This window comes from Chrysemys picta, chromosome 3 (assembly GCF_011386835.1).
Source record: "Chrysemys picta bellii isolate R12L10 chromosome 3, ASM1138683v2, whole genome shotgun sequence".
In the NCBI taxonomy this organism is placed as follows: Eukaryota; Metazoa; Chordata; order Testudines; family Emydidae; genus Chrysemys; species Chrysemys picta.
In genome coordinates, this window is record NC_088793.1 from 67,065,031 (window position 1) to 67,092,490 (window position 27,460).

Sequence of the window (27,460 nt, forward strand, 5' to 3'; positions counted from 1 at the left end):
GTGGGCATTTCAACATCCCCTACTATAATCTTCTGGTCTGGAAAGAAAGCCCCTGCTTGCAGCTTTCTCTATAGGCCTGTGTTCCTAAAGATACGAGTGTCATGAACCTTTCCCGACCACCCCAAGTTGATGTCAGTAAAACACCCGTGGTGATCCACAATCCTGCAACACCATGGAGAACCCTTCTTATTGATGTACTCCATCGCAAAGGGGTCCAGAGACAACATTGGAATATGCATGTCATCTATCGCCCCTCTGCAGTTAGGAAAATGCATCTCTACCGACAGGGCAGCTCTCATTCTTCAGGGACAAGCTCAGCACATAGTTCCAGAAAAGTGGCTTTCCTCATCTGAAAGTTTTTCAGCTACTGCTAGTCATCCCAGACCTGCATAACTATTCAATCCCTTCATTCAGTGCATTTCATGAGCCTAAAAGCGATGGTTCACCATGTGCAGCTGCTCCATGAGCGTCAAAAGCAATCTCATGTTGATCCTATCAGTGTTGGACAGCATGTCAGGCAACTGTGACTCCCGTTGACTTCGGAACTTCAAGATAAACTGCACCGCCATTCGCGATGTGTAACTGACAGCTAGCAGAGCATGGGAGAGCAGCGCAGGATCCGTGACCGGGTGAGCAGAAATCAAGGGACACTGAAAAATGCTGCGAACCAAAGATGGAAGCACATGGAATGCTGGGACAGAAAGCAATGCATCATGGGACAGTAACCCCGGACCCATGATGTACTGCAATCCACTCTGCCTTTCCACAAGACCTAGTGGCAGAAGGTGGAGAGCTGAATTGTGGAATAGCTTCCCACAGTGCATTGCTCTCACTGTCGATGCTACTGACCCAAGTGTGGACACACTATGACAACAGAGCAAGACAGTTTGAACATGTAACAATGATTTTCTTTTAGGGCTTTTGGATCGTTGGTAAAACTTTCAGTGAAAAAACTCTGACAATGTAGACATAGCCTGAGATTACTGAGACTAATCTACTCATGGAGATTTATCTGCATCTGACACAATTCTACTGAATGGTACACTCAGCACTGGGAAAATAGGGATGCTGCAGATGAACGCTGAAATACACAGGCAGAGATGGGTGGTACAATTTATTTTCTCTCTAGCTATAGCTAGTATGATTGTATTGGTTTCATAGACGCTGGAAATCACAAACAGTTATAGGAAAACTATGGGCTATATCATGCTGTTTCATAAAAAAACAATCAGAAAGGGCCAATTTTAAGATAGAAATTCAAAGTTTCTGAAGCATCTTGTGGTTAAAGAGTCAAATTTGTATGATGATAATGGGGATATAGTGCTGCAAATCTACAGCTGTCCCAAGATCCATAGGCAAATGTCATCTTAGTGCCAGGACATCTGTCCAGAGTTCACCGCTCTTCACTACTCACCTACCAGCACTGTTCCCTCGGGAGTCATGTTGGGACTTATGGTCTCCTTACCACATCTGGGCCCCAAATCCCCTCTCTTGAAATGGGTTTGAAAAATCAGAGAATTAAAGCTGGCAGTCAGTGTTATTTCACTGCAGGTTTGTTGGGGAGATGATGCCATATAGGGCTCTCCTTATGTTGTGATCCTTCCCTCACACACTGGTTATCAGTGCTCCTTTATACAAATGTGTTATATTTATGCAAATATTTTATATAAATACATAGCATATTCATTTAAAGGGACACTGATACCTGGTTAAGGCTAAAAATTTGCCATTCAGAATCAATGGAAAATATTTTATGATTGATTTATAGTTCATAGGTGTTTTTAATTCAAGCAGGGGATGCTTAACTTATTGAAACAATAAGGATTCCATTAATAAAATACAGTGCAACAGAGTAAAATGATTTTCCCAAGTAAGAAGTGTGATTAACACTTCCCTGTTAGAAACCCTCTCAGGACCATTTGCAAAAAAGTCTAAGCTCTATTGTTTGTATTAGCACTCTGAAACTTGTCTCTGAGCTGAAGCCAGTCCTTTATGTTTGCTCAGACATACCAGGGAAGTGTTAATGTTTACTGAATTCAGATGCTGCTGCTTAAGAACCTTAATTAAATGTATCATTCCTGAGCAGCAGAATAGTGTGTAAAGTGGAAAGATGTAAACTGTGCATTGACAAAAAACCCACTGTGCACTGTGGGTTAAAAAAGTTTATTTTCAATCAAATAATCAATGTCAGAGATTTCAGGGTTTTTTTTCTTCATGCACCTAAAAATACTTCATGTTCTCAGGTTTTGGGTTTTTTTATATTGTTAAATGAGACAGTGGTTGGCACAGAGCTGTTCACTTTCGTTTAGCACTTTAAGTCCTACCTAAGGGCTGACCTACACTGAAAGGTTCTATCAATTTAGCTCCATCCCTCAGGAGTGTGAAACAGCAGTGTAAACAGCACTAGGGCCTGGTCCACACTAACCCCCTCACTTCGAACTAAGATACGCAACTTCAGCTACATGAATAACGTAGCTGAAGTCGAAGTATCTTAGTTCGAACTTACCGCGGGTCCACACGCGGCAGGCAGGCTCCCCCGCCGACTCCGCGTACTCCTCTCGCGGAGCAGGAGTACCGGCGTCGACGGCGAGCACTTCCGGGATCGATCCCAGAAGATAGATTGCTTACCGCCGGACCCGGAGGTAAGTATAGACGTACCCTAGGTCAATTAAGAATTCTTCTGTTGACCTAGCTACTACCTCTCCAGGAGGTGGATTTACTAGGATGGGAGAACCTCTCCTGTTGCTCTAGTGACTGTCTACACTGAAGTGCAACTGCAGTGCTGCAGCTGTGCTGCTGTTGCATTGTTGGTAGTGACCAGGAACTACTATATGATGGCTGTTAGCTAGAAATGGGCAGAATGCTGCACAAAAAACCCCCACAAAAACAAAACCCCAATATTCTCTGTAAGTTTAAAATAAATTTACTTTAGTTGTGTTCAGACTCATTCTCCATTTTCTTTGAGAATATTCTAGCAAATGTGTTTATTGGCATGAATGTTCATGAAAACAATGAATGTTAAGCAAATATTGGAGAATACTCATGGAAAGTATATTTGTAATTAATATTTGTGAGTATTTGCACTGGAAACCTGATTGGATGAATGTTGCTTTTACAAACAGGGAACACAGATATATACTGTGTCCAAACAAAGCTAACTAACACGTCTCAGATTTCATTTACAATTAACTGCAATGAGCTGACCAAGAATTATAATACAAAATATTGGTGCATAATTTCAAATTACAAAGAATTTCATAATCTGTTCATGGACAATTTTCAGAGAAAAAAAGAGGTGACATTCTCAAATACATTATTTGTTGGGAATTATTTTCTCAGCTCTACTTTCATTGGCTTGTGAATTGTAAATTGATTTCAGCTAATTCCTAGTGTCTTCATCATTAAGCCATTATCCCAACTGGTGCCATGGTTTTCAGCCTCAGCAGCAAGGCCAAGGACTGAATGGGCAATGGAAACTGAACTAGAATCTCACTTCTAGGTTCCTCCAGGTAGGGTTGTGAGGAAGCTTTCACTGCCAGTGCTTTTGTTACCTCAACTATTGATAGAATAAAAGACAGTGGGCCAGAGTCTTATTTTCCACTTTGCCCACAGCAGTGGAATTCTACACTGTTGTAATACTGGTGAAGGCAGAGAAACTGGCTGGTGTGCGTGCTGCCACCCCTCCCCAGCATAAATGGTGTGTAGGCAGAAAAATAGAGTGTGACAGGCTGGGCGGGGGCCATAATGGTGCAGCAGCACTCTGTTACACCAATTCTCCACTGGCATAATCTAGCGCAGCCCCTGGAATCCTCTAAATAACTCTGGGGCTGAAACAGGGCACCATAACCAGCTCTTTAATGTCTCCTCCCCCATTCCCCTGAACCAAGTGGCACTTGGATGCAGAGGAGAATTCAGCCCCATTAATCCAATACTTTTCATGAGCAGTATATTCAATAAAATATGTTTAAACTATTCAGTTAATATGAACTGTCAGTGATTAGAAATAATGACTACGAAGAGGGAAATTTAAAGCTCTGTGTAAAACTTTCCATATGTGTTAGGCATCCAGAAGCCTTTGGGTGTTTTACAAATAGATGTTGATTATAATTATAGTACTAAAGCATCTTCAGCTGCCAAAGAGTCCGCCATGCACCTGCTCTTCACCTTGGAGAGTTGGTGATGAAGGAGAGTAGAAGGTGAGGAAAGGAAGGGACTATTCAGAGAAAATGGAAATAGCAATCTTTTCCTTTAGAAAAGCACAGCTGGCCAGATCCTACAATCTTTCTGCATACAATATTCCCACTGAGTTCAATGTGAGGGATCAAATGTAACCCTCCATTGTTACCTCTTGTTCATGCCCACAGACAATCCTTTCAAAAGGCACCTAAGCTGTAAAATTATTTTTGAAACATAACTAAAAGGATATTTAGTGGTAGCCTTGGAGCCTGATATTTTATATTTGTGCATAAAGCAGGTGCGGCACTAGCAGTGCCAATGTGAGCTTCATCACAACACTGATCTATAGGGACAGGTGAGGTGTCAGTTTAGGCCTGATTCAGATCCCATTAAAATCAAAGGAAAGACTCTCTGACTTCAATGGGAGTTGAGTCAGGCTCTACATCTCCATCCACCTTCCATCCTTGGACTCCCTTGTATGTTGCCAAGATGGTGCCAATTATGATGACTTTTCTGACAAAGATACCTGTCCACTAGCAAATGGACTGAAGCACCAACCGACTTCAGATGAGCCACTCCACAGCTATTAAATGATACTACTTTTCAGTCATTACAAATCTAGGCCAAATTCACAGTGATAAAGTGAGAAAGGCCCCAGTTCAGCCAGGTGCTTAACCACATGTCTTACTTGAAGCAGATGAGCAGTTCTACTGAAACCAATGGAATTACTGACATGCTTATAATTAGACATTTGCTTAATTACCTTGCTGAATTAAGAACTAAATTTCCATGTTCCATGCCCAAATCCTCTGAATCCTAACACTCTAAATGTTGCATGCATAAAAAATAAATGAATTATACATATGTAAATTGGTTTTAATTTTATTCAAACCACTTGTTTTAGACAAACAGGCATTTTAAACAATACTTTATCTTCTAGCATCAATCTAATACTGATGATATGTACAGCAATAGTGATCTCTTACATTGCTGATCTAATGATCACCCCCAGATAATCACTTTTGTAATGACACAAAAAATATGCTGAAAATATGCTGAAAATTATTGCTTCATAATTGCTCCAAAATTAAAATGTGAAAAGCTCATATCTCTGATGAGGTTTTCCATTTGTTGTATGCAAGATTGAAAATAGTCAGCATTTACTCATGTAAAGGGGATCACGTTCTAATATTGCTGACAATTTTTTGTGGTCATAAGAAAAAGAATTAACAGTAGGAAGATACATAGATAGATAGATTTCACACTAAAACAGCTTTCAACAAAAGAAGGTGCAAAAGTCAGTACTTATAGTATGAAGTGAGCTATTGCATTGGATTGCAATTTACCAATCAGGGTGGATTCTCCATCACTGGTAATTTTTAAATCAAGATTGAATGTTTTCTAAAATGTATGCTCTAGAAATTATTTTGGGGAAGTTCTATGGCCTGTGTTACACAGGAGCTCAGATTAGATTATTACAATGGTACCTTCTGGCCTTGGAATCTATGAATCTATGGGTAAAGAACTGACTCAAGAAGACAGAGAGTTCTTGTGAATGGAAAAACTTCAGGATTATTTTTATGATGTTTAATATTTATTTTGTGTTAGTGCCTAAAGGCCACAGAGATGATTAGGGGACTCACAAATTATATGTAATGGGGGTGCTACTGTTCTACTGTCACAACAAAATCTTGGAAAGAGGAACCCATGAAGAATTGATTAAATGTACTGATGATGAAAATCTAAAGTTGAAAAGTAAATGTGAAAGAATAGGGAAAAAATCAGAATGATTTAAGTGTATATATAGGAGCATGATAGGGTTACCATATTTCAACAAGCAAAAAAGAGGACGGGAGGAGCCCCGCCCCTGCCCCTCCCACTTCCCGCCCCCCCAGAACCCCCAACCCTCCCCCCGTTCCTTGTCCCCTGACTGCCCCCTCCTGGGACCCCTGCCCCTAACTGCCCCCCGGGACTCCACTCCATATCTAAGCCTCCTTGCCTCTTGTCCCCTGACTGCCCCAACCCTTATCCACACCCCCACCCCCAGACAGACCCCTGGGACTCCCACGCCCCATCCAACCACTCCCCACCCCCTGACAGCCCCCCCCCAGAACTCCCAACCCATCTAAACCCCTCTGCTCCCTGTCCCCTGACTGCTCCGATCCCTCTCCGCACTCCTGCCCCCGACAGCCCCCCCCAGAACTCCCAACCCATCTAAACCCCTCTGCTCCCTGTCCCCTGACTGCTCCGATCCATCTCCCCACTCCTGCCCCCTGACAGCCCCCCCCCAGAACTCCCGATCCATCTAAACCCCTCTGCTCCCTGTCCCCTGACTGCTCCGATCCATCTCCCCACTCCTGCCCCCTGACAGCCCCCCCCAGAACTCCCGATCCATCTAAACCCCTCTGCTCCCTGTCCCCTGACTGCTCCGATCCCTCTCCCCACTCCTGCCCCCTGACAGCCCCCCCCAGAACTCCCGATCCATCTAAACCTCTCTGCTCCCTGTCCCCTGACTGCTCCGATCCCTCTCCGCACTCCTGCCCCCTGACAGCCCCCCCCCAGAACTCCCAACCCATCTAAACCCCTCTGCTCCCTGTCCCCTGACTGCTCCGATCCCTCTCCGCACTCCTGCCCCCTGACAGCCCCCCCCAGAACTCCCAACCCATCTAAACCCCTCTGCTCCCTGTCCCCTGACTGCTCCGATCCCTCTCCCCACTCCTGCCCCCTGACAGCCCCCCCCAGAACTCCCGATCCATCTAAACCCCTCTGCTCCCTGTCCCCTGACTGCTCCGATCCCTCTCCGCACTCCTGCCCCCTGACAGCCCCCCCCAGAACTCCCAACCCATCTAAACCCCTCTGCTCCCTGTCCCCTGACTGCTCCGATCCCTCTCCCCACTCCTGCCCCCTGACAGCCCCCCCCAGAACTCCCGATCCATCTAAACCCCTCTGCTCCCTGTCCCCTGACTGCTCCGATCCCTCTCCCCACTCCTGCCCCCTGACAGCTCCCCCCCAGAACTCCCAGCCCATCTAAACCCCTCTGCTCCCTGTCCCCTGACTGCTCCGATCCCTCTCCCCACTCCTGCCCCCTGACAGCTCCCCCCCAGAACTCCCAGCCCATCTAAACCCCTCTGCTCCCTGTCCCCTGACTGCTCCGATCCCTCTCCCCACTGCTGTCCCCTGCCCCCCCTTACCCTGCTGCTCAGAACAGGGTGTTGGGCTCTGTGCCAGCCGGACACATGGCTGAGCTCCCCTGCACAACACAAAACCCGGTCCCTGGCCCTGCACAGGGTTGCCGGAGCGGGCTGCAGGAGGAGGAGCTGCCGGCCGGCTCAGAATGCAGGGAGGGGGGGGTGGGAGGAGGAAGCTGCTCTGGAGTCCAGCCCGGGACTTTCCTGCAGCCCTCCCAGCCGCTCGCTCTGCCTGGGGGGAAATCCCGGACATTGTGAGTGCTTTACAAATTCCCCCCGGACGCTATTTTTAGCACACAAAAGGAGGACATGTCCGGGTAAATCCGGACGAATGGTAACCCTAGAGCATGAGCTATAGTTGTAGCATTCTGTGTAAGATAATGAGACTGTGGACACAATTTGGAAAGGAAAGAACTTTCAATGAAACACTGATAGGAGGAAAGCCACTGTGATTGTAAAGGATACAGCTTTAAAATCTCTATGATAGGTCTCATCAAGTCTAAAAAATTGACATGTATTAAGATTATTTATGCCTATCAGAGGAAATTTCCCTGGAATTACATTATATATCATCTACCTGGCATCTGAATGTGTAAATTAATTAATCTGAATGTGTAAATTAATATTGAGTCCAAACATTAGATACCATACTAAGCATAGTTCTAGTCACCTTACATAAAGGGTATAGAAATGACAGTGATCCAGTCAAGAGCAACAATAATAAAAACAACAGAGAACCTAGGTTGGTATCATTTGGAAATAATACACAGACATTAGAGAGGTATACACACTTCTGAGAGAAATAAAAAGGGCAGAATTTTACAATGTACCTCTACAAATATGAAAGGTAGATTGTAATATGAATACACAAACACACATATGTACACACACAAAATTTCATTAAAAGAACATTATTAAGATTACAAAGTAAAGCACTCAAAAGTTAGGAAATGCCAGAGTTAAAGTGGACTGTGCAACCTTAATTTTGACTCCTTGTGTATATGAATTATGATACAGTCTTTAATTACATGATTACATATTATTTTTCCATATGAGCCCTGCCTCATTCAGTCACAAGATTGATGGTGTTTACTTAATGAGCAGCTTGTTGTTCCCCACCAAGTTATTCAATATTTTGTTTTCTTCTCATTGTTCAGTGTGGGTCCCAGGTCTTATTTACTGCATGCTATTCAAACCCTGCTACAAAGACAGAATTATTAATTTCCTCATGGGCTTTTCTATGGTGCTCAACACTATAGTATCTGATTGCTTTATTAATTTATTTTCACAACACCCCAGTGACCTGAGGGATGCTCTTATCCTTATTTTACAGATGGGAAACCAAGGTACAGAGAAATTAAGGTAAAAAATATCCACTCATTTTGAGTGCCCAATTTGAGATGCTTAGGGCCTGATTCTTCAGAGTACTTGGCATTATATACTTTATATATTCAAAACACAGCTCCCATTGACTTCAGTTGCAGCTGTGAGTGTGCAGGACTTCTACAAATCAAACCTCAGGGTCTCAAGTTGGGCATGCAGATGAGGTGTTATGGTGAATATAAATTCCATTCTAGGACTGAAGGGGTTAAAGAGCAACTCTGGGCCCAGACGGTGCCGCCACACCTGCAGAGCTTGCTCCAGATGGAGGTGGAGTTTAAAAGTAAGCTAGACAGGTCAGAAAAGGGACTGACAAGGCAGGAAGAAGGTCTTCCCGGGGGAGTTCTTGAGGAGGGTTGTGGCAGAAGCCTTTCTGAGAAAAGAAGAGCCTACCTGCTGGGCCCAGACAGACTGACGTAGCAGTTAGTACTTTTTTTCCATTACCCTTTTGCTAGAGACTGCAAAACTTGGACAATAGAGTGGGGAGTAGTAAGTGGCCCAGGGAGGGTAGTCCTAAAGCACTTCTGGGTACTGGATTTTTGGTAACCCTCATAGGGCCTTTGCCCAGAGACTGATGGAGTCAGGGGTGGGGGAGCCAAGCTCCCCTACCAACCCCCTTCTGCATTAAGAAGGGACTGACTCCCCACAACCACTAGGTGACACTTCCAACAAACACCAACTATCACATGAGGAACACACAATTAGTAGAACAGGAGTACTTGTGGCACCTTAGAGACTAACAAATTTATTAGAGCATAAGCTTTCGTGGACTACAGCCCACAATTAGTGACCACCTGTGAAAAATTTGGTTTAAGCAACTTGTCTAGCATGACATAGGAACTCTGTGGCACAGGCAGGGATAGCATCCAATTTTCCAGGGCTGCACTCAACTCCCTTAACCATGAGTCTGTCCTTTAGCTTACTGCAGTTTTCTGCTTTATTCACTATACACCTTCCAATTTCTGCAACAAATGAGACAGGGGGTCCCGCAGAGAACATCCTCCTTCGCTACCAGGGCCGGCTCTAGGTTTTTTGCCGCCCCAAGCAAAAAAATTTTTGGCTGCCCCCCGTCCCAGCCCTGGGCTCCCCGCCGCACACCCCTGCTCCCCAGCCCTGAGCTCTGCCCCCACCCTGACCCGCACTCCCGTGCCGCCCCAGCCCTGGGCTCTCAACCCCCCACCCGCACCCCCTGCCGCCCCAGCTCTGGGCACCCTCCTACCCCCCCACACCATTGCCCCCCCCACACACCTCCTGCCGCCCTAGCCCTGGGCTCTCCCCCCCGCCCCCACCTGCACCCTCCTTCGGCCGCAGCCCTGGGTCACTGGTAACTCGCTCCCAGGGCAGGTCATTCAGCAGGAATTTTAGGTGTGCACAGAACACAGACAGGATTGGTTCCCATATGGTTACAGAACTGCAGTAAAGTGGAACAATTTTCAGCTTGTGTGATTGGAGGATATCTGGATGCATATTATAAGACTGTCCAACATAAATGAGGAAAAGTTGAGGTGCCTTTATTATTCTTTTGTTCCACTCTTTCTTTCTAAATTTGCCAATGCACTATCACTGTCTTCCTTTTAAACAAACAAAAAAAAGGGCAATGGCTGTAGAAAATAGCAATTCCAGTCCTAATAACCACTGGGAAGCATTTCTTGCTCAATTTTATCCTACTTTTTCTATAGCAAGTTACAGTGGATCAGTATATTGGATTTGGGAGAAATGAAGTAACAGCCGCCCAAACTGAGCTTGAGCACTCCTTAATTTTGAGGTGTTCAAATCTGGAAGGCAGGTGCGGAGAGGGGGGGCTATGGCTCTGCAGGGGAGCACGGCAGCATGTATGCAGCATGGTCTGAGTGGCATGGTAAGAGGGCTGGGGGGTTGGAGAAGGGATAGGGGGTTCCGGGGGGGCAGTCAAGGGACAGGGAGCAGGGGGGGTTGGATGGGGTGGAGGTTCGGGGGGCAGTCAGGGGCAGGAAGAAGAGGGGGTTAGATGGGTCAGGGTTCGGGGGGGCAGTCGGGGGACAGGCAGCAGTTGGATAGGCATGGGAGTCTCAGGAGTTTGTCAGGGGACAGGTAGGGGGTGGGGTCCTAGGGGGGAAGTTGGGGGGGGGTCTCAGGAGGGGGCAGTTGGGGACAAGGAGAAGGGATGCTTAGATAGGGGGTGGGGTCCTGGGGGGGCAGTTAGGGGCAGGGGTCCCAGGAGGGGGTGATCAGGGGACAGGGAGCAGGATGGGTTGGGGTTTCTGTGGGGGGGCAGTCGGAGGGAGTGGATGGTGGCAGGGTGGGGCTACCCTCCCTCCCTGTGGAGTGTCCTATTTTTTGAATGTTAAAATATGGTATCCCTGCCCTTCCCAGTGCAGCTGTCCATTCACAGCAGGCTACAGCATGAGGTCTCAGCTTTCTCCCTCCCTCCCCCTCTTTCCTGTTGGTAGTGGCCAAGGGAATGCTGGGAAATGTAGTTCTTTCCCTGCTCCAAGGCTGGCTCTACAGGCAGGGAGCTAACCAAGGAACTACAGCTCCCAGGGCCCCCTGTTGGTTCTCAGCTCCCATGCTGGATCCCTGCCGCCCCTGCAAATGGGCTGCCGCAAGCACGTGCTTGCTTTGCTGGTGCCTAGAGCTGCCCCTGTTCACTACACAGCCCAAATTCATCCCCAAAGAAGGACCATCCTGTGCACAGGCAACCTTAATTCTGGCATTTCCTAACTTTTGAGTGCTTGATTTTGCAATCTTACTACTATTCTTTAAACATAGTTGTTTTGCGAGTAACTTCCTAGGTTTTGGGGGGGAAATGACACTCCCCCCGAAATTCCATTATATGACATCATATTGACACCCAGATGGTTCATCAGCAGAGTTTGACCTTTAGATCCACTTCATAGATTTCTGTCACTTGAACTAACAGAATAAGTGATAGCAATAGTAGTTGTCATCCTTTATATGCATGAGCACTAGAGGGGGATAAAATGTACACTCTGCCAGTGGGTTACACAGGAATAGTGAGATTCAGGGATCTTTGATACCATTCCAGGCTCTGGAGGGGAGTGTGCTCTAATGAGCACAGACTCTTCTGCCTGTTCCCCCAAAGTTTGAACCTTTCTGCCCCATCTTCTCCAACCTATCCCTGTCCCACTCTTGTCTCTTCCCATCCCCACCCCTGGTTCCTCAATCCTAATCCCATTCTATTCCCCTAGCCAGACTCAGTCTCCAATCTTCAGGCTTCTCATCCCAATCCTCAGCATGTCCTTGTCTGACCCCTACAGACTCCAAGTCCCCGTCTCCCACTTTGTTGCCCAATTCTTTAGTGGTTATTGATTATTAGTGATTTCCAAATAATTCTGATTTAAAGAGCTGGGGAACTGTAGAGTTCTAGTCCCAGAATCAGGCACAACAGAATCAAGGTTATCCCGTTCAATATCAGGTTGCGAACCCTGGTGGGCACAGTGTAAACACTCACAGTGAGGGCAAAGCAAAGCTTTAACAACTTTTATTAGCACAAAGCAGGGGTCGGCAACCTTTCAGAAGTGGTGTGCCAACTCTTCATTTATTCACTCTAATTTAAGGTTTCACATGCCAGTAATACATTTTAACATTTTTAGAAGGTTCTCTTTCTATAAGTCTATAAATATATAACTAAACTATTGTTAAGTATCAGAGGGGTAGCCATGTTAGTCTGGATCTGTAAAAAGCAACAGAGAGTCCTGTGGCACCTTTAAGACTAACAGATGTATTGGAGCATAAACTTTCGTGGGTGAATGCCCACTTTGTTGGATGCATCCGACGAAGTGGGCATTCACCCACGAAAGCTTAAGCTCCAATACATCTGTTAGTCTTAAAGGTGCCACAGGACTAAACTATTGTTGTATGTAAAATAAATAAGGTTTTTAAAATGTTTAAGAAGTTTCATTTAAAATTAAATTAAAATGCAGAGCCCCCGGACCAGGGGCCAGGACCCGGGCAGTGTGAGTGCCACTGAAAATCAGCTCGCGTGCCGCCTTTGGCATGTGTGCCATAGGTTGCCTACCCCGGCACAAAAAATACATAAACTCTCCAAACCACACAAAAAATAGCACAAATACAGAATTAATGCAGTATCTTATACCCTTCTCACATATATACTTACACGCTGTGTTAGGGATCTGATGGTGAGAGACAAAAGTCCCACTCTGTCTCTGGCATTCCAAACAGGCCCAAATGATCCAGATCAAGATTGACCGACTGATTGACCGACAGTCCTTCTTACATGGTGGTTTGATCTAGTATAGGGCTTCGGGCCTGTCATGAGTATTCATTCAAAAGGTCAGCTCCCTTCTCCATATCTAACTTCCTCACCCTAAAAATGTTTGGGTACCTTTATTCTATAGGTTAGTATATTAATGATTTTAGCTTATTACCATATATGTCAATTCATTGCCAAGAAAAGTTCACGGTTAAGCTTTTGCCAACATTTTATCCTAAAATATCCAAGCCTACTATTAATTCAATGATCCTGTGGGTACCTGGTATCATTTCATACAAACTTCTCCTTAAACACACCTTTCTCAGTTCCCTAAAACTTACGGTAATTGTCAGGCCATCTGTCTGTGACAAAGCTCATAGGCCTCTAAGCCTTATGCTAGGTTCTTAAACTCATGCCTCACAGGACAGGCCTGTAGGTTCCTTATGTTACTGCTGAGTAAAAGAAAATGCTAAAGATAGCTCTATGGGCCACACCCTCACTCCCAAACATTTCTCTAGTGTCCTCTATCTCCCAGCTCTGTGTCTCCAGTCTACTCACTCATCCAGTTCCAGTTTCCACCCCACCTCCTGCTCCTCATCTGATCTCAGTCTCCCCCCACTGCCTACTGACTCCTATTCCCCTCTCAGGCTCCTAACATCAATTTCCATGCCCAGCCAATCCCATTCTTTATCCATGGATCCTAGTCTCAGTCTCTGCCATAGCTCCAAATCTCCTTGTCCAGCCAGTCCCATTGTCCCCAACTCCCAGTCCCAGTTTCCCTCTCCTCATCCCTGCCAGCCTCCAAACCCAGTTTCCACCTGCCTCCCAATCCAGGCTCCTTTTCCCAATCTATTCCTCTGACCCTTTCCCTGTCCCTTCACATTTGAATCAGGGCAGGCAGCTTCCTCCTCCACACTGCTTGGACCCAGTGGCAGGTGTGTGTGTGGGGGCGGGGAGATGAGAACACATGAGACAGGCCTCTTGTTCTCAGTTAAGGTGTCCGGACCTGGACCCAGCAAAGCCTGCAGCAGCCCAGAGCTGCAATTGCAGGGAAAGTCTTGCTCAGCGCTGAGTTGGAGCATGTCCAGTATAGAACAAATGTTAGGAGAAGTCTCTATTGAATATGTGCAAACTGTGATTTTTCAAAGGCTTATAACTTAGCTAAATTTGGGTGGATTTTTAAGGGAATAGCAAAACAAATGCCACCCTTTGCCAAATTTTAATTCTAAAGCATGGGGTCACAAGAACTTATTGAAGAAAAGGTTACCAGAATTTTTTAACATGGGCTAAACAATGTATTTTCCCCTAGCCTCATTCTTGGAAATGGCTGAAATTTTCCAAAAACATTCAGTGTGAGGCAGACACCTAGCATGGAAAATTTCAAAGTTTGGCAAAATTATAAGCTACTGAAAGCAGGATCTCATAATGGGAAGTATTTGGCAACCTTAATAATAGGCAGTGCAACCACCTGTGTCTATAATTATCTCAGGTACACTGGCCATACACAGTTGTCTTAACTAGGACAGGTAGGCTACTACTAAACTGTTCTACTAGTGCTATATTCCTTGTCTCTATTATGCTTTAACTCATGGTTTCTGGGATTTGAGTATGCAAATAAGCTTTGAAATTCTGCTATGATGGACTTTAGAACTTGAGGATATACATCAGTGGTCTGAATCAACTCCTTCTCTGTGCGGAAACAGGCAGGAAAGAGCAAAGGCACCAGGGAACTCTGCCAGAATTCCACTTATGGCTCCTTCAGAGAAGCTATTATAGCAAAAGCTGTAGTCCCATTTTTAGGAGGGCACTAGCCTCATACTTGGGAGAGTGGGGTTCAATTCCCTTTTCTGCACAGGCTTCTTGTGTGAACTTGGGCAAGTCACTTATTCTCTTTGTGCCTTCTATTATCTAATTTCTTATTCTTTTCTGACTATATTTGATGTGTTAGAACTAAATGTATCTCTGCTTCATTTAACATGTCTACTTTCTCACTTTTTTAGGGATTATGGGGCAAAGTCTGCCATGCCACACTGCAGGCATTGAGGGCCCTGATTGCAGCAAATACAGTCTGATTACACTGTGTGGTGGGCCAGACACTTCTGCTGAGGTCCAACACCAGTGATGCATCAGTATTTCACCACACTAATTATCTTAAAAGGTCAGAAACAAGCAAGATTTTCTTAGCTGCTATTCAGCACCAATGCTTCTGTTTGTCTTTCTGTATGTTATTTAAAGAGCCTATAATCCCATAACAAATAATATGCCCATTTAAGGAAAAGTGATCTGTTGCATTAAACATTCTTGATTCTGCAATGTGCTGCTTCCTCGTCTGGATGCGTTGTCTTTGCCATTTGCCAGAGTGTGCCTGGGGGGCACACAATCTGGTGTTTGGAGTCACATCCTGTCACATGTGCACTGAGGGGCCTGCAGTGCATGCACACACTCTCTGCAGTCCTCGGCCAGATACCCAGAGTAGCAACATGACCACCATTTAATGTTCAGGTGATCAACGGGTTTAAAACACTGTAGAGCAGGGATTCACAAGACACAAAGGAGAATTAATCTCCAACTACTAGGTATATCCATAGGGGCATGCTGGAAAAGGAATCCTCCCTGCAGTTCCACAGAGCAGAGCCAAATCACTCTGTAGATATTACTTCATATTTATTGCTGGAGTAGACTCTTGAGCCTTAGCACCTCTATTGTGCAGAATGGGGCTAGTGAATCCATGCAGTATTCTATCTGCCAGTCTACCCATCCTGTGTAATTGCACTCAAGGATCCCCATGGAACTTGGCTCTATGGCATGAAGAGGGTGCAAGGATATGTGGCTTCCTGAAAATTTGCCCCTCTCCTCCACGCAGTAGGGCTGCACCAGTTTTGTTTTTCCTGCAACCCTTCATACCAGCCAACTAGATGGGAGAACAGATTTTTGCCCCTTAAACAAAAAAAGACAGACTTTAAATAATATTACAGTCTAATTCAAAATCCAGGTGGGGTCTTTTACATTGTTTAAGGACAATATAACATAGGATTGAGGGGATGCAGGATCAGGTCCTTTATTATCAAAATACTGTGGTGACAATTTTAAACCAATACAGACATCCTATGTGGTAAGAAAACAGCATATTAGGGCCATAATAGTAATACAATTATATCTTGTACAAAATGTACATTTTGTTCATATTTTGCTAAATCTTTTTAAAACTTTGCACGAAGAAGTTGAATTTTAAACCTGTTCATACCCTGTTCTAACTTAAGATAATAATACTTTGTTATTCTTGCCAGCTTACAGCTCATAACCAAATTCTGTGCTTATGCACTGCCCAGTTATCAGAAACTATAAATTGTGTTGTGTTTATTGGATTTTTTTGTTTAATTAATGGCCAGCCCTTACTCATACACTAGTAGTCCCAATGGCCTGATCCAAAGCCCAGATCAAAAGGCTATGATTCAGACCCTAAATGTGAATCAATGTATGGGTTACCTCCCATACACTCCCAGTTGATTTTAATAGTGTAGAATCTAGTCCATTGTATTCAGAATTATGTCTTCAAATTTTGTGCCACTCTGTTACTGGTACTTAGAGATGCCAATTGCCATAGTAAATGAGCACCTTATAATCTTTGTTGCATTTCTCCTCATAACACCCCTGCAAGGTAGGGAAGTGCTGCTATCCAAATTTTACCCATAAGGAACGGAGACACAGAGAGACTGAGTGGCTTGCCCAAGCTCACAAAGGAAGTCTGTGGTGGAAGAAGGAATCAAACTAATATTTCCCAGTCCCTGGCTACTGCTCTAACCACTAGACCATCCTTCCTCTTAAGCACTTTAGAAATAAGCTTTAAACTTGTTAATTTTTTTAAAAATAAGCATCTTTACCAATGGAAAATCAAAGTAAGGGAACATTCTTGTGCTAGCAGGTAATGGGAAGCACTAGGCTTTCTCAGATGGTCTGCGTTAAAGAAAATATGTGATGAGGTTTTCTCTAACACTCTGAGGGATAGACTGTGCAACCCTTACTCAAACACTTATGAGTACTGTACTCACACAAATAGTCCCATTAAATTCAATAGGACTACTCATGTGAGTAAGTGCTTGCAAACATGAGTCAGTGTTGCAGAATGTAGCCATGAGAATAAGACTTTTTATTAGATCTCTTTATATATTACCTTGGGACAAATTGCAAGAGATACTGAGCACTTGCAAATTCCACTGATGTCAATGGGAATTGACACCACTCACCATTCTACAGAAGGCATACAATTGGGTAGTGCATTGAAGTTATTTTATTATGGGTAATGGTCATGTTGATGCTGCATAACTAAAGGGGATGTCTTCACTGCAATAAGGGTGTGTTCTTAAGTCTCGTTAGCTAATGCAGGTTAAAATAACAGTGAGAACACAGCAGCTCAGAGTTTTACTTAGGTTAGCAGCTTGCATTCAAGTCTAGAGGGTTTATCTGGAGGATTGCAAAGCATGATGAGATAAAATGAACTCTGTCTTATCCTCCGGACCTGAAAAATATACTAGATATTTCAAAGAAATACATAAAAGTGCGTTTCTATCGTTTGTATCAAACAATATGTAAACTATAATGGATTCTTGATGTATCAATATATTACAACTAACAGTCGCAGGCGTATGGAAACAAGAGGTCTTCACTGATAGAGTTTATGCTACATTAAGTCAAAGGGCATAAACAGATATCTTGAATCAGGAACAAGTGTTGACTTATTGAGGGCACTGTCAAAGTCATAAATTAGTAGGAGAAAATATGACAACAGCAAGAGGGCAAGTAAGCTCCTTACAAGAGGGAAAGCACCAATTTACAGCCATAAGTAACTTGAGTGGATTGATTTGTTGATTGAGTCTTATTCTTTTTTCAAAACCAAAATTACCTTTTAGTTTCATTAATGTATATAGGGCCAAAACATGATTTCATTGTACTTAGTGATAAAACTTCCACCTCATAGGAAATGCTGAGCACCACCTAGACCTTAGCCCAGTTTTGGATACTTTAATAATATTCTGGAAACTTTTCATCCATACAAAATGTTTGTCAGAGTGGAAGAGTTGGCAACACATTGTGTGCTGTTCTTTGTAAATGCATATCTTGTTTTCAAAGTATATAGGAAAACTGCATTTATTTCCATATCTGCAAATAAACAAAAAATCTGATACTATGTACTTTAAAGACAGTTAGTACCAGATTTTCAGTCAGGCATGTGTAATTGCGTACATACATTTATATACACCTCCTTTGTACATGCAAATCCCAGATGCACAAATGAATCAAGAACTTATATGCACTTATATGAGTCATGACTAACCACCTAACTGGCCGTATGTATAAATAAATGCCTTATTTGTGTACACATATTGGATAGCTGCATGCATAAATTAGGCAGACACCTAACTTTCAAAATATGTCTGTAAAATTTTATCAAAACTGGCAACATGAAGAAGGAACTGGGCTATAAACTACCAATTACTAAGAAAGTGTTTTCCCCTGTTATCAGGATTTCCCCAGCTGACACAGTCTTAGCCAATAGAAAAGTGACAAGCTAATTACACTGGACCTGATCCTTCATTTCTAAATTTATATAGATCTCTGACCATAGTGATGGAACTAGCAGTGCTGCCACACCCAGTGACTTGAAGTAATAATAACAACCCAAACACATGGTTGCTACCTTCAGCACCTCCACTATAAAAATTGTTCCAGTACCACTGACTCTGACTATATAAATAAGATCTGTAGGATCAGGCCCATACGTTTCATATGTAAACTGGTACAGAATACTTTACATAATGCTTTATGTTTTATTAATAACCAAGATGTATCCATTGCTGTTCACAGAGAGGCTTCTATGAAGCCAGCTGAATGTTTTCAGTCCAGCTATTCCCATGTCCAAGTGTGATTAGCACTGTGTTGTCAGATCTTGCTCTGAGCCATTTGGGAACACGTTCCTTGTTTGTAATAGCACACTCATCTGCCCAGACCTCTGTGTTTGCTCTTCTATGTGTCCTATTAAAAGTATATTACATTACCGGGTGTTGAACTGCTAAAAGGTATACAAGTACTCCAAATCAATTTCCGTGAGTGAATTACCCTTTGCTCCTGATAAATATCTGCTTGATATGCAGAGCTAAATTGTGTTCTCAGTTGTATTGGTGTGAATCCAGAGTAACTCTATTTGAGTGACTTGTACTGCCCTTGACATTTTTTTAAATTAAATTTTAACAGTATTTTTTACAAAAATTGCACTGTGGCTGAACAAGAGTGAATCCTGTTGGTTTACATGTGCAGCTGCTTTGAATGGGATAGCTGTTAATAATAAATAAATCCTTAATGCTGACATATTCTGTATATTAGAGACTTTTGGAAGATGTGACATTTAATATAATCCCTGAGTATGTTTTGTTGTTATTTATGAAAAAAGTAGAACAGCCTCATTTGTTAGTTTCTGTTCCTTTCTGTTTTTAAAGCAGAATGTATTAGATCATGACAATTAGAATTACTCTATTAGACTTACCCTGGAGTTACATAAGTGTAATTGAGAGCAACATCTAGTCCAATATTCATATTGTGTATTTTTAAAAAGCTGAGCTACAAATATCTGACACAGAACTAGTATCTGAGGCATACAAAGAGAAAAACTGTGTTAAATTGATTAAGCAAGAATTAATGAGTGACAGCCTCAATCACAAAGATTCTCTTCACATTGCAGTCAGAACTATACTAGCTCCCACCAAATTTTAAAAAGGTTATTTATGTATTGTTTTGTTAATCATACTTGACCGCTATTTCTTAAATGGTTGTAGCATGGTTTTAATGTGGGTTAGTGTCTAGCATAGACAATACATTGTCCTATGTATGCATTGCTAGCTAACATTCCTTTGCTTCCTTCTGTGCTACACAAATGAGGGAAGCAAAGGGGCCTATGACAGGAAATGAAGTTATTCTTCCATACTTTGTTTAACAATGCCCAGTCATACTCCAGTTTAGGTAGAACTTCTTGCCACTAGATTAGTCATAGTAAAGTATTGCAAACATAACTTTCTCTTAATAAATGGGACTTCACTGCAAAACTACAAGGCTATGAATAGTCATGTAGCATGTAAGCACACAGTGGCAACAACAGCTGCTAGTCATTATTTTCTCATCATCTCTTCAACACCTCTGTGTTTCAGTTTGCTTTATAAGTGATAAGTCACTCTTTTCTCAAGAGTTTTTCTCATACAGGATAGGTATTAAAAGGACCTCTAAACTCTGGGGCAACTAAGGGTCACCAGCAAAGGAACTGAACTTTGTTTTTTTTAATTTGAACTGTGTGAACCTCTCTTCAACCTCTCTCTAGATAAGGTGGCTCACCTTGGTAAATTACAAAATAAATAATGCTGTGGCAGTTCATCTCTGCTGTTTTGACAGAGACTCTTTTCTATTTTTCTACAGACAACCTGGTGCCCATCTCTTTATTCTGTTCTAAGGCTTGTGTTGATGATTTTCTCAGAACTTAAGTGTGAGCTACAAAAACTGGTTCTCACTTCAGTCATGCAAAAATGTATTCTATCATCAGACAGTCTTTAGGCATCTGATTTTATGCACTAACTATAGGTTGTTCCATGCTGACAATTTGTAACAGAGAAATAAGAGAGAGAACGTGGCTTATGATCACACACTCAGATAACTGCATGGACTGCTTTATGCCCTCGTCTTATCCAGTCCCCTGCTTGAGGATACAGGATAGGTATCTATTACAATGTAGTAGGAGCACTTTTTCTAGTTTAGTTTTAAGAACATAAGAACAGCCATAGTGGGTCAGACCAAAGGTCCACCTAGTCCAGTATCCTGTCTTCTGACAGTAACCCATGTCAGGTGCTTCAGAGGGAATGAACAGAACAGGTAATCATCAAGTGATCTATTCCCTTTCCCCCATTCCCAGCATCTGGCAAACAGAGGCTAGGGACACCATCCTAGCTAATAGCCACTGATGGACTCATCCTCTGTGAATGTATCTAGTTCTTTTTTTAACCCTCTTATAGTCTTGGCCTTCACAACATCCTCTGGCAAAGAGTTGCACAGGTTGACAGTGCATTCTGTGAAGAAATACTTCCTTTTGTTTATTTGTTTTAAACCTGCTACCTATTAATTTCATTTGGTGACCCCGAGTTCTTGTGTTATGAGAAGAAGTAAATAACACTTCCTTATTTACTTTCTCCACACCAGTCATGATTTTATAGACCTCTATCATATCCCACGCCTCTTTTCCAAACTGAAAAGTCCCAGTCTCACTAATCTCTCCTTATATGGAAGCTGTTCCTTACCCCTAATCATATTTGTTGCCTTTTTCTGTACCTTTTCCAATTCGAATACGTGTTTTTTGAGATGGGGCGACCACATCTGCATGCAGTATTCAAGATGTGGGTGTACCATGGATTTATATAGAGGCAATATGATATTTTCTGTCTTGCTGTCTATTCCTTTCCTATTGATTTCCAAAATTCTGTTAGCTTTTTTGACTGATGCTGCACATTGAGTGGATATTTTCAGAGAAACATCCGCAATGATCCCAAGATCTCTTTTTTGAGTGCTAACAGATAATTTAGACCCCATCATTTTATATGTGTAGTTGGCATTATGTTTTCCAATGTGCATTACTTTGCATTAATCAACACTGAATTTCATCTGCCATTTTGTGGCTCCATCACCCAGTTTTGTGAAATCCCTTTGTAGTTCTTCGCAGTCTGCTTTGGACTTAACTATCTTGAGTAGTTTTGTATCATCTGCAAATTTTGCCACCTCACAGTTTATCCCTTTTTCCAGATCATTTATGAATATGTTGAATAGGACTGGTCCCAGAACAGACCCCTGGGGACACCACTATTAACCTCTTTCCATTCTGAAAACTGACCATTTATTCCTAATCTTTGTTTCCTATCTTATAACCAGTTACTGATCTGTGAGAGAACCTTCCCTGTTATCCCAGGACAGCTTACTTTGCTTAAGAGTCTTTAGTGATGGACCTTGTCAAAGGCTTTCTGAAAATATAAGTACACTATATCCACTGGATCCCCGTTGTCCACGTGCATGTTGACTCCCTCAAAGAATTCTAGTAGATTGGTGAGGCATGATTTCCTTTTACAAAAACCACGTTGATTCTTTCACAACAAATCATGTTCAGCTATCTGTCTGATAATTCTGTTCTTTACTATAGTTTCAACCAGTTTGCCTGACACTGAAGTTAGGCTTACTGGCCTGTAATTGCCAGGATTGCCGCTGGAGTCTTTTTTAAAAATTGGTTATATCACATTAGCTATCCTCCAGTAATCTGGTAGAGAAGCTGATTTAAATGATAGGTTACATATCACAGTTAGTAGTTCTGCAATTTCACATTTGAGTTCCTTTAGAACTCTTGGGTGAATGCCATCTATTTTAATCATTTCAACTTCATCCACTATAGGAGGGGAAAAAATTCCAATAACTGCATATGTTGCAGTGTAGCAGAGTTACTATGGGAAACTTACACTTTAAATATTTGTCTTCTTATCCTTAGTGAAATTGGGAAATTATATAGCCAGTGTTATTCAGAAGGCCAGATGATCACAGTGGTCCCTTCTGGCCTTGGAATCTATGTATGATCCATTGTGTCATTTTTACACTGAGAGCATCTTTTGCTTCAAAATTTGCTACACTCATACCCCTCTTAGAAGCCAATGAACAGCTCCAAGCTACAGATGGTGTATACCTAGTGATCCAATACATGAAGGTGATCTGGGCAGAGCACATCACAAATGTGCAGAAGGTTAAACACATAGATTAGATAATTATTTCTCTTTCATTGTAAGAGCTTTGCTTTCTTCTCTCACTGGTTAAATAGCAGAAAGATATTAAGTCTGTATCCACATTTCTGACTTGGAGCTCTGGAAAAAAAAGTTACAGACCTAACAAACATTGGCTAATTTGACTACTTACCACAGAGCTAACAATATGGACATTTTACGTATGCTGCTGTGAATTAAATAGTGTGAACTGCATTGTGCCCATGGTACGGTGGAAAACGCACAAGGAAATTTCTATCCACATCTGCCCCTGGGCAGAACATTGCTTGTAACTAGCACCAGAAAGCCAATAGTTTCCCCCAAAGGGTGCAGACTTGCCTCTTGGTTGTGTCAGTGAGTATATTCCATTATTTTGGGGGCTGTGTGCTCCAGTCAGCTGGGCTGACCCAATATGGAAAGGAATGCATGCTACACCCTTTCAGAGGGTGGCAAAGCTGCTGTTGAAGCATGTACTCCCAGACCCACAAGGAACTGTGAGTTCCTGCTGTTTGAATCCCCAAAAAGTGTTGTTATTTACTGGCTCTTCTGTTATGCTCATTGGTTGCAGCATCTGAACACGTAACACACAGACACAGTATTGAATGCAGCCTCACAACACCCTGTGAAGCAGGGAAATGATGTGGATTGTAGTTTAAAAGTCTGGCCATTTAGTACCACGTGCTGTTATTGCACAGCATACATTTTCAAAGGTATTTGTAGCTGTGCATTGGAATAAAGCATCATTGCCATATGAAAGAGAATGAATCAATAATCTGGATGCATGCAGTGCCTTGGGGATGGTGGTTGGGCAGGATATATCCTATAATTTAAGAAACTCCCATAAATTAAAATAATTATTGATATCCGATGGGGGAATATATAAAGTGCAAAATATTTTCTTTCCCTTGGTTAAGAAGGTAAATATTCACTAATAATAGGTGACGTGCAGTAGGATTGTACCACAATGCAAAGCCATTCCCACTGGACATTTCACTTTCTCCACCATCACTATGTGAAGTTCCTTTGTCTGCCTCTCAGCACTGTGTACCGCCCATGAAATGGTCAAAATGCAATTTTAAAAAGTATATTTTTTACAAAGCTGCCCTGTGGCTAGATAAGATTGCACGCTAGAAGTTTGCATGTGAGAGCTGCTTTGAAAGGGATAGCTGTTAATAAAAATAAATTAATACATAAAGTAAATCAAATCATGAGGGTTGAAATATTTTATATATCAGAGATTTGTAGAAGAGATAGCGTTTGATATAATTTCTAAGTATGTTTTGTTATTAAGGGAATAAATAAATACAATTTTAAAGGCCTCATTTTTCATTTTATGTTCCTTTATTTCTGCTGAGGCAGCATGGATTAGATCCTGAGCAGTAAGTAAAGCTCCTAGTCAAGCAGACAAGTATTTTTGCCCCAGAAGTGGTGGTATTTTATTCCCCTCAGTGTTAGCAGCTAGGATAGTGCTTCAGTGCCTGCCAGCACCAACCCTTATTGCAAAAAGTACACGAAACTGGGAGAATCACTTAGTCTTTCCCACACTCGCCATTTCACAGCCCAGAAGCGTGGGTTTTTTTTTCATGACAGCAGCCGTGTCTGTTCAAGTGTGATTAACACTGACTTGCCAAATCTCTCCCTGGGCCATTTGGGACTTGCACGCGTCCACGCTCCTTGTTTACCCTGATGTGCCTTCACGCGTAGCCTTTTTGTTTTTCTGACTAACAAATGAAAGGGAGGGGGTGGACTCCTAAATAGTCATTAGTCTAGGATTATAAAAGCCCCTCAGCCTCGGGCTAGCGGGAGAACTGATCTACTTTAGGATCATCATCGGCAGAGCAGTACCACTCCCTCATCGGATCCCGTGCTGTAGCGACGGAGCATGGAGAGCGGACACATCTGCTGCCGCCCTTCACTTCAGGGGTTTAGGTCCCGGAGATGTTCCAAAGGACAACACGGGTATCCGCACTTCCTCCAGCTCAGCGCACCCACCGCGCCTTCCTTCCAACAGATCAACTGCACTTGTGATCAGAGCCTGGTTTCCCCATGCCTCTTCCACCCATCGCGCTGTGGAAACTGAGCAGCCAGTCTGGGGTTAGGTGAGTGTTCATCTCTATTTAACAGGCTGTTTCCTTGATTCTGCAGGGCCGGGGAATTCTGGAGGCCTTGGATCCCCACCCAAAGAGATGCAGAGAGACAGCTGAGAAGAAATCAAAGTGTGGTAAGTGTCTCAGATCTGCCAATAATACTGTTCTGTCAGGGAGATGGAGAGGACCAAGCAGGTTTTCTTCTATCTGACACGTTCAGGATACCGTGCAAGTCTGACTTAAACAAAACAAAACACCAAAGCAACAAACTATCAATCTCCCAAACAAGGTCTGTTTGGGAAATAATCTGTGCAGCAGTAGTGAAGGGCATTTCTGAGGTTAAATGGCAATGTGTAGTTTAATAAACCAAGAATATTGAATACTGCAGTAAAATAACCTGTACTGTTTGCCAGGTTATATTTAACACCTGTGGAGTAAATTTGTCTCTCTCTCTCTCTCTCTCTCTCTCTCTCTTTTTTTTTTTTTTTTTTTTTTTAATTCCTAGCTGTATAGTCCATATGGGATGACAGAAACCTCAGGAAAACTTACCCAATATACACATCCAGTTAGGTAAGTTGCTATTCAAGGAATAACATCTCTAGTAACCCTCCTGATAATTAGTTTTACAGCTGTCATGATTCTGAAGCAGACTTTATGGCCTTTAGTCTCCACCCATATCACCAAATGTATTTGTGGTTGTATGTCCATTAGATGGTCCAAAACCAGTTGAGCAAAGAGTACAGCAACCTTTTCCAGAAATGTGTTGCGCATTATAGCCCCTGTCCAGCAAAGCACTTAAGTACCTGCTTACTTTTAAACAGTGTGCGTAGTCCTATTGATATCAATGAAAGTACTCACATGTTTAAAGGTATGCAGGTGCTTAAGTGCTTTGCTGGATTGTGGCCTACCAAAATAAATGTTAAAAACTATCATAGTAATGATATCTTGCATTTATAAAGCTGCTTTTATTCCAGAGGATCCAAATGCATTTTACACTTTTCAAAAGAATTCTCCTCACCCATCCCCGAGGTGGAACTTGACAGCTGTCTGATAGCACACACCACTAACAGCTCAGGTCAGGAAGTAAAGATTACTATAGCTGAAGCTGTAGAGGATCTATCTGTTGCATGTAATGAGAGCTAGTCATTATGGTATCCAGGCGATTTAGGAAGGTGGAATGTAATTACACAAATTAGTATTTTAGGTAGGACACAAAGTGCTCACAAATTTAGGCCCCGATTCTGTACACACTTGAGTAATTGTATTGACCTTGGTAGGACTACTTACATGCAAGCATGTGTGAGAGTCTCTGCAGGATTGTGGCTTTACATGCTAAAAGTGAACAGGAAATGTGATATTGACTATTTGAGTGAAAAAGATATGTTGTTCAGAAGAAAGATGTAGCCTAGTATAATTTGTTATTTACAACTGACTTAGAAAGTATTTTTAAATAAGTAAATAAACCTCCTCTTATATCTTTAATTTGTTTCTGTTATGGATGATATGTAACCAGTGTTCATGAATCATTGCACAGGGAAATATATTAAATGGTGCTGGTGACAAAGTGGTTAGTGTCCATTTATCTTTGGAAACTTGTCTCATTTCTTTGCTTTTTAAATTCACCTCCCATTTTTGCTTGCAATTTGTTGTTGTGATTAGTTGATCATATTAGTTGGATGTCCGTGCCAATAAGGTAGAAAAAAGTCTAATTGTCATCACTGGTCATCAACATAATCTGTGGGCATAATATGGGCGGGCAATCAGTTTGAAAAACTAGACGCACCGGATACGAGTTGCATGTAGTCCACAAGTGGGAAGAAAATATAGGTTTTAGTTTCATCCTGAGAAATTACTCTTGCTCTGAATGCTTTCTTTCAATCTCAGGATTCAGGTTAGTTTTTGATGCTACATTTTGTATGGTAGTATATTTGAGGCTTCTACTGAATCTGTATTTTTGACAGGTATTTTGAAATTTAAAATTTATCAGATATTCAGATAAAAGAGAAACCTTTTCTAGTGCTGACTCAGCAAGTGATACTTGGGTAAGTTGGGGGGAAGAGTTGGTGTCTGTTAGAAACACAGAAGACTTTCCTGGCCCCGGAGCCTGACCGACAAACACAAAGGATAATATCTAACAATAATAGATACACAAAACATTGTATATTTGTTTCAGACTATTTTGGCCCAAGTCAAGGTGCTATGATTACTTATATCGAGAAGCTGAAGCACTTCTGAAAAACTTCCCAGTTCAAGCCACAATTTCCTTTTATGAAGACTCAGATAGTGAAGATGACAATGTTGAACTGGAGCAAGATTCGGGAATAGAATCCGATTGCTAACTATATGGAGTGCTAATACCACCTCTAAAACTTTTTAATTTAAACTTGATGATGTAAAAATGTATCATAGTATTTTTAAAGATAATTTATTTGAATGTAAGTTATTGGTAATAAAAATTGGAATATTTTGTACATGTTATAGTACATTTGTCTATCTTTTCTAGTCTAAGGATTGTTTTTGCTTTTAGGGGAGAAAAGGTACACATTTGAATTTCTTAAAACAGATGAATAATTTATTATTCTCATGAAGCCT

The 27,460-nt window shown here is 42.4% G+C and overlaps 1 protein-coding gene across 1 annotated transcript; it reads left to right on the forward strand.

Moving 5' to 3' along the window:
* Nucleotides 1–24,456: 24,456 nt before the first annotated feature.
* Nucleotides 24,457–27,344, forward strand: RIPPLY2 (ripply transcriptional repressor 2). Its single transcript, XM_024113823.3, has 4 exons — nt 24,457–24,740; nt 24,927–25,002; nt 25,374–25,438; nt 27,042–27,344. The coding sequence occupies exons 1-4, from the start codon at nt 24,664–24,666 to the stop codon at nt 27,205–27,207; spliced, it is 384 nt and encodes a 127-aa protein (XP_023969591.1). The 5' UTR covers nt 24,457–24,663; the 3' UTR covers nt 27,208–27,344.
* Nucleotides 27,345–27,460: the final 116 nt, after the last annotated feature.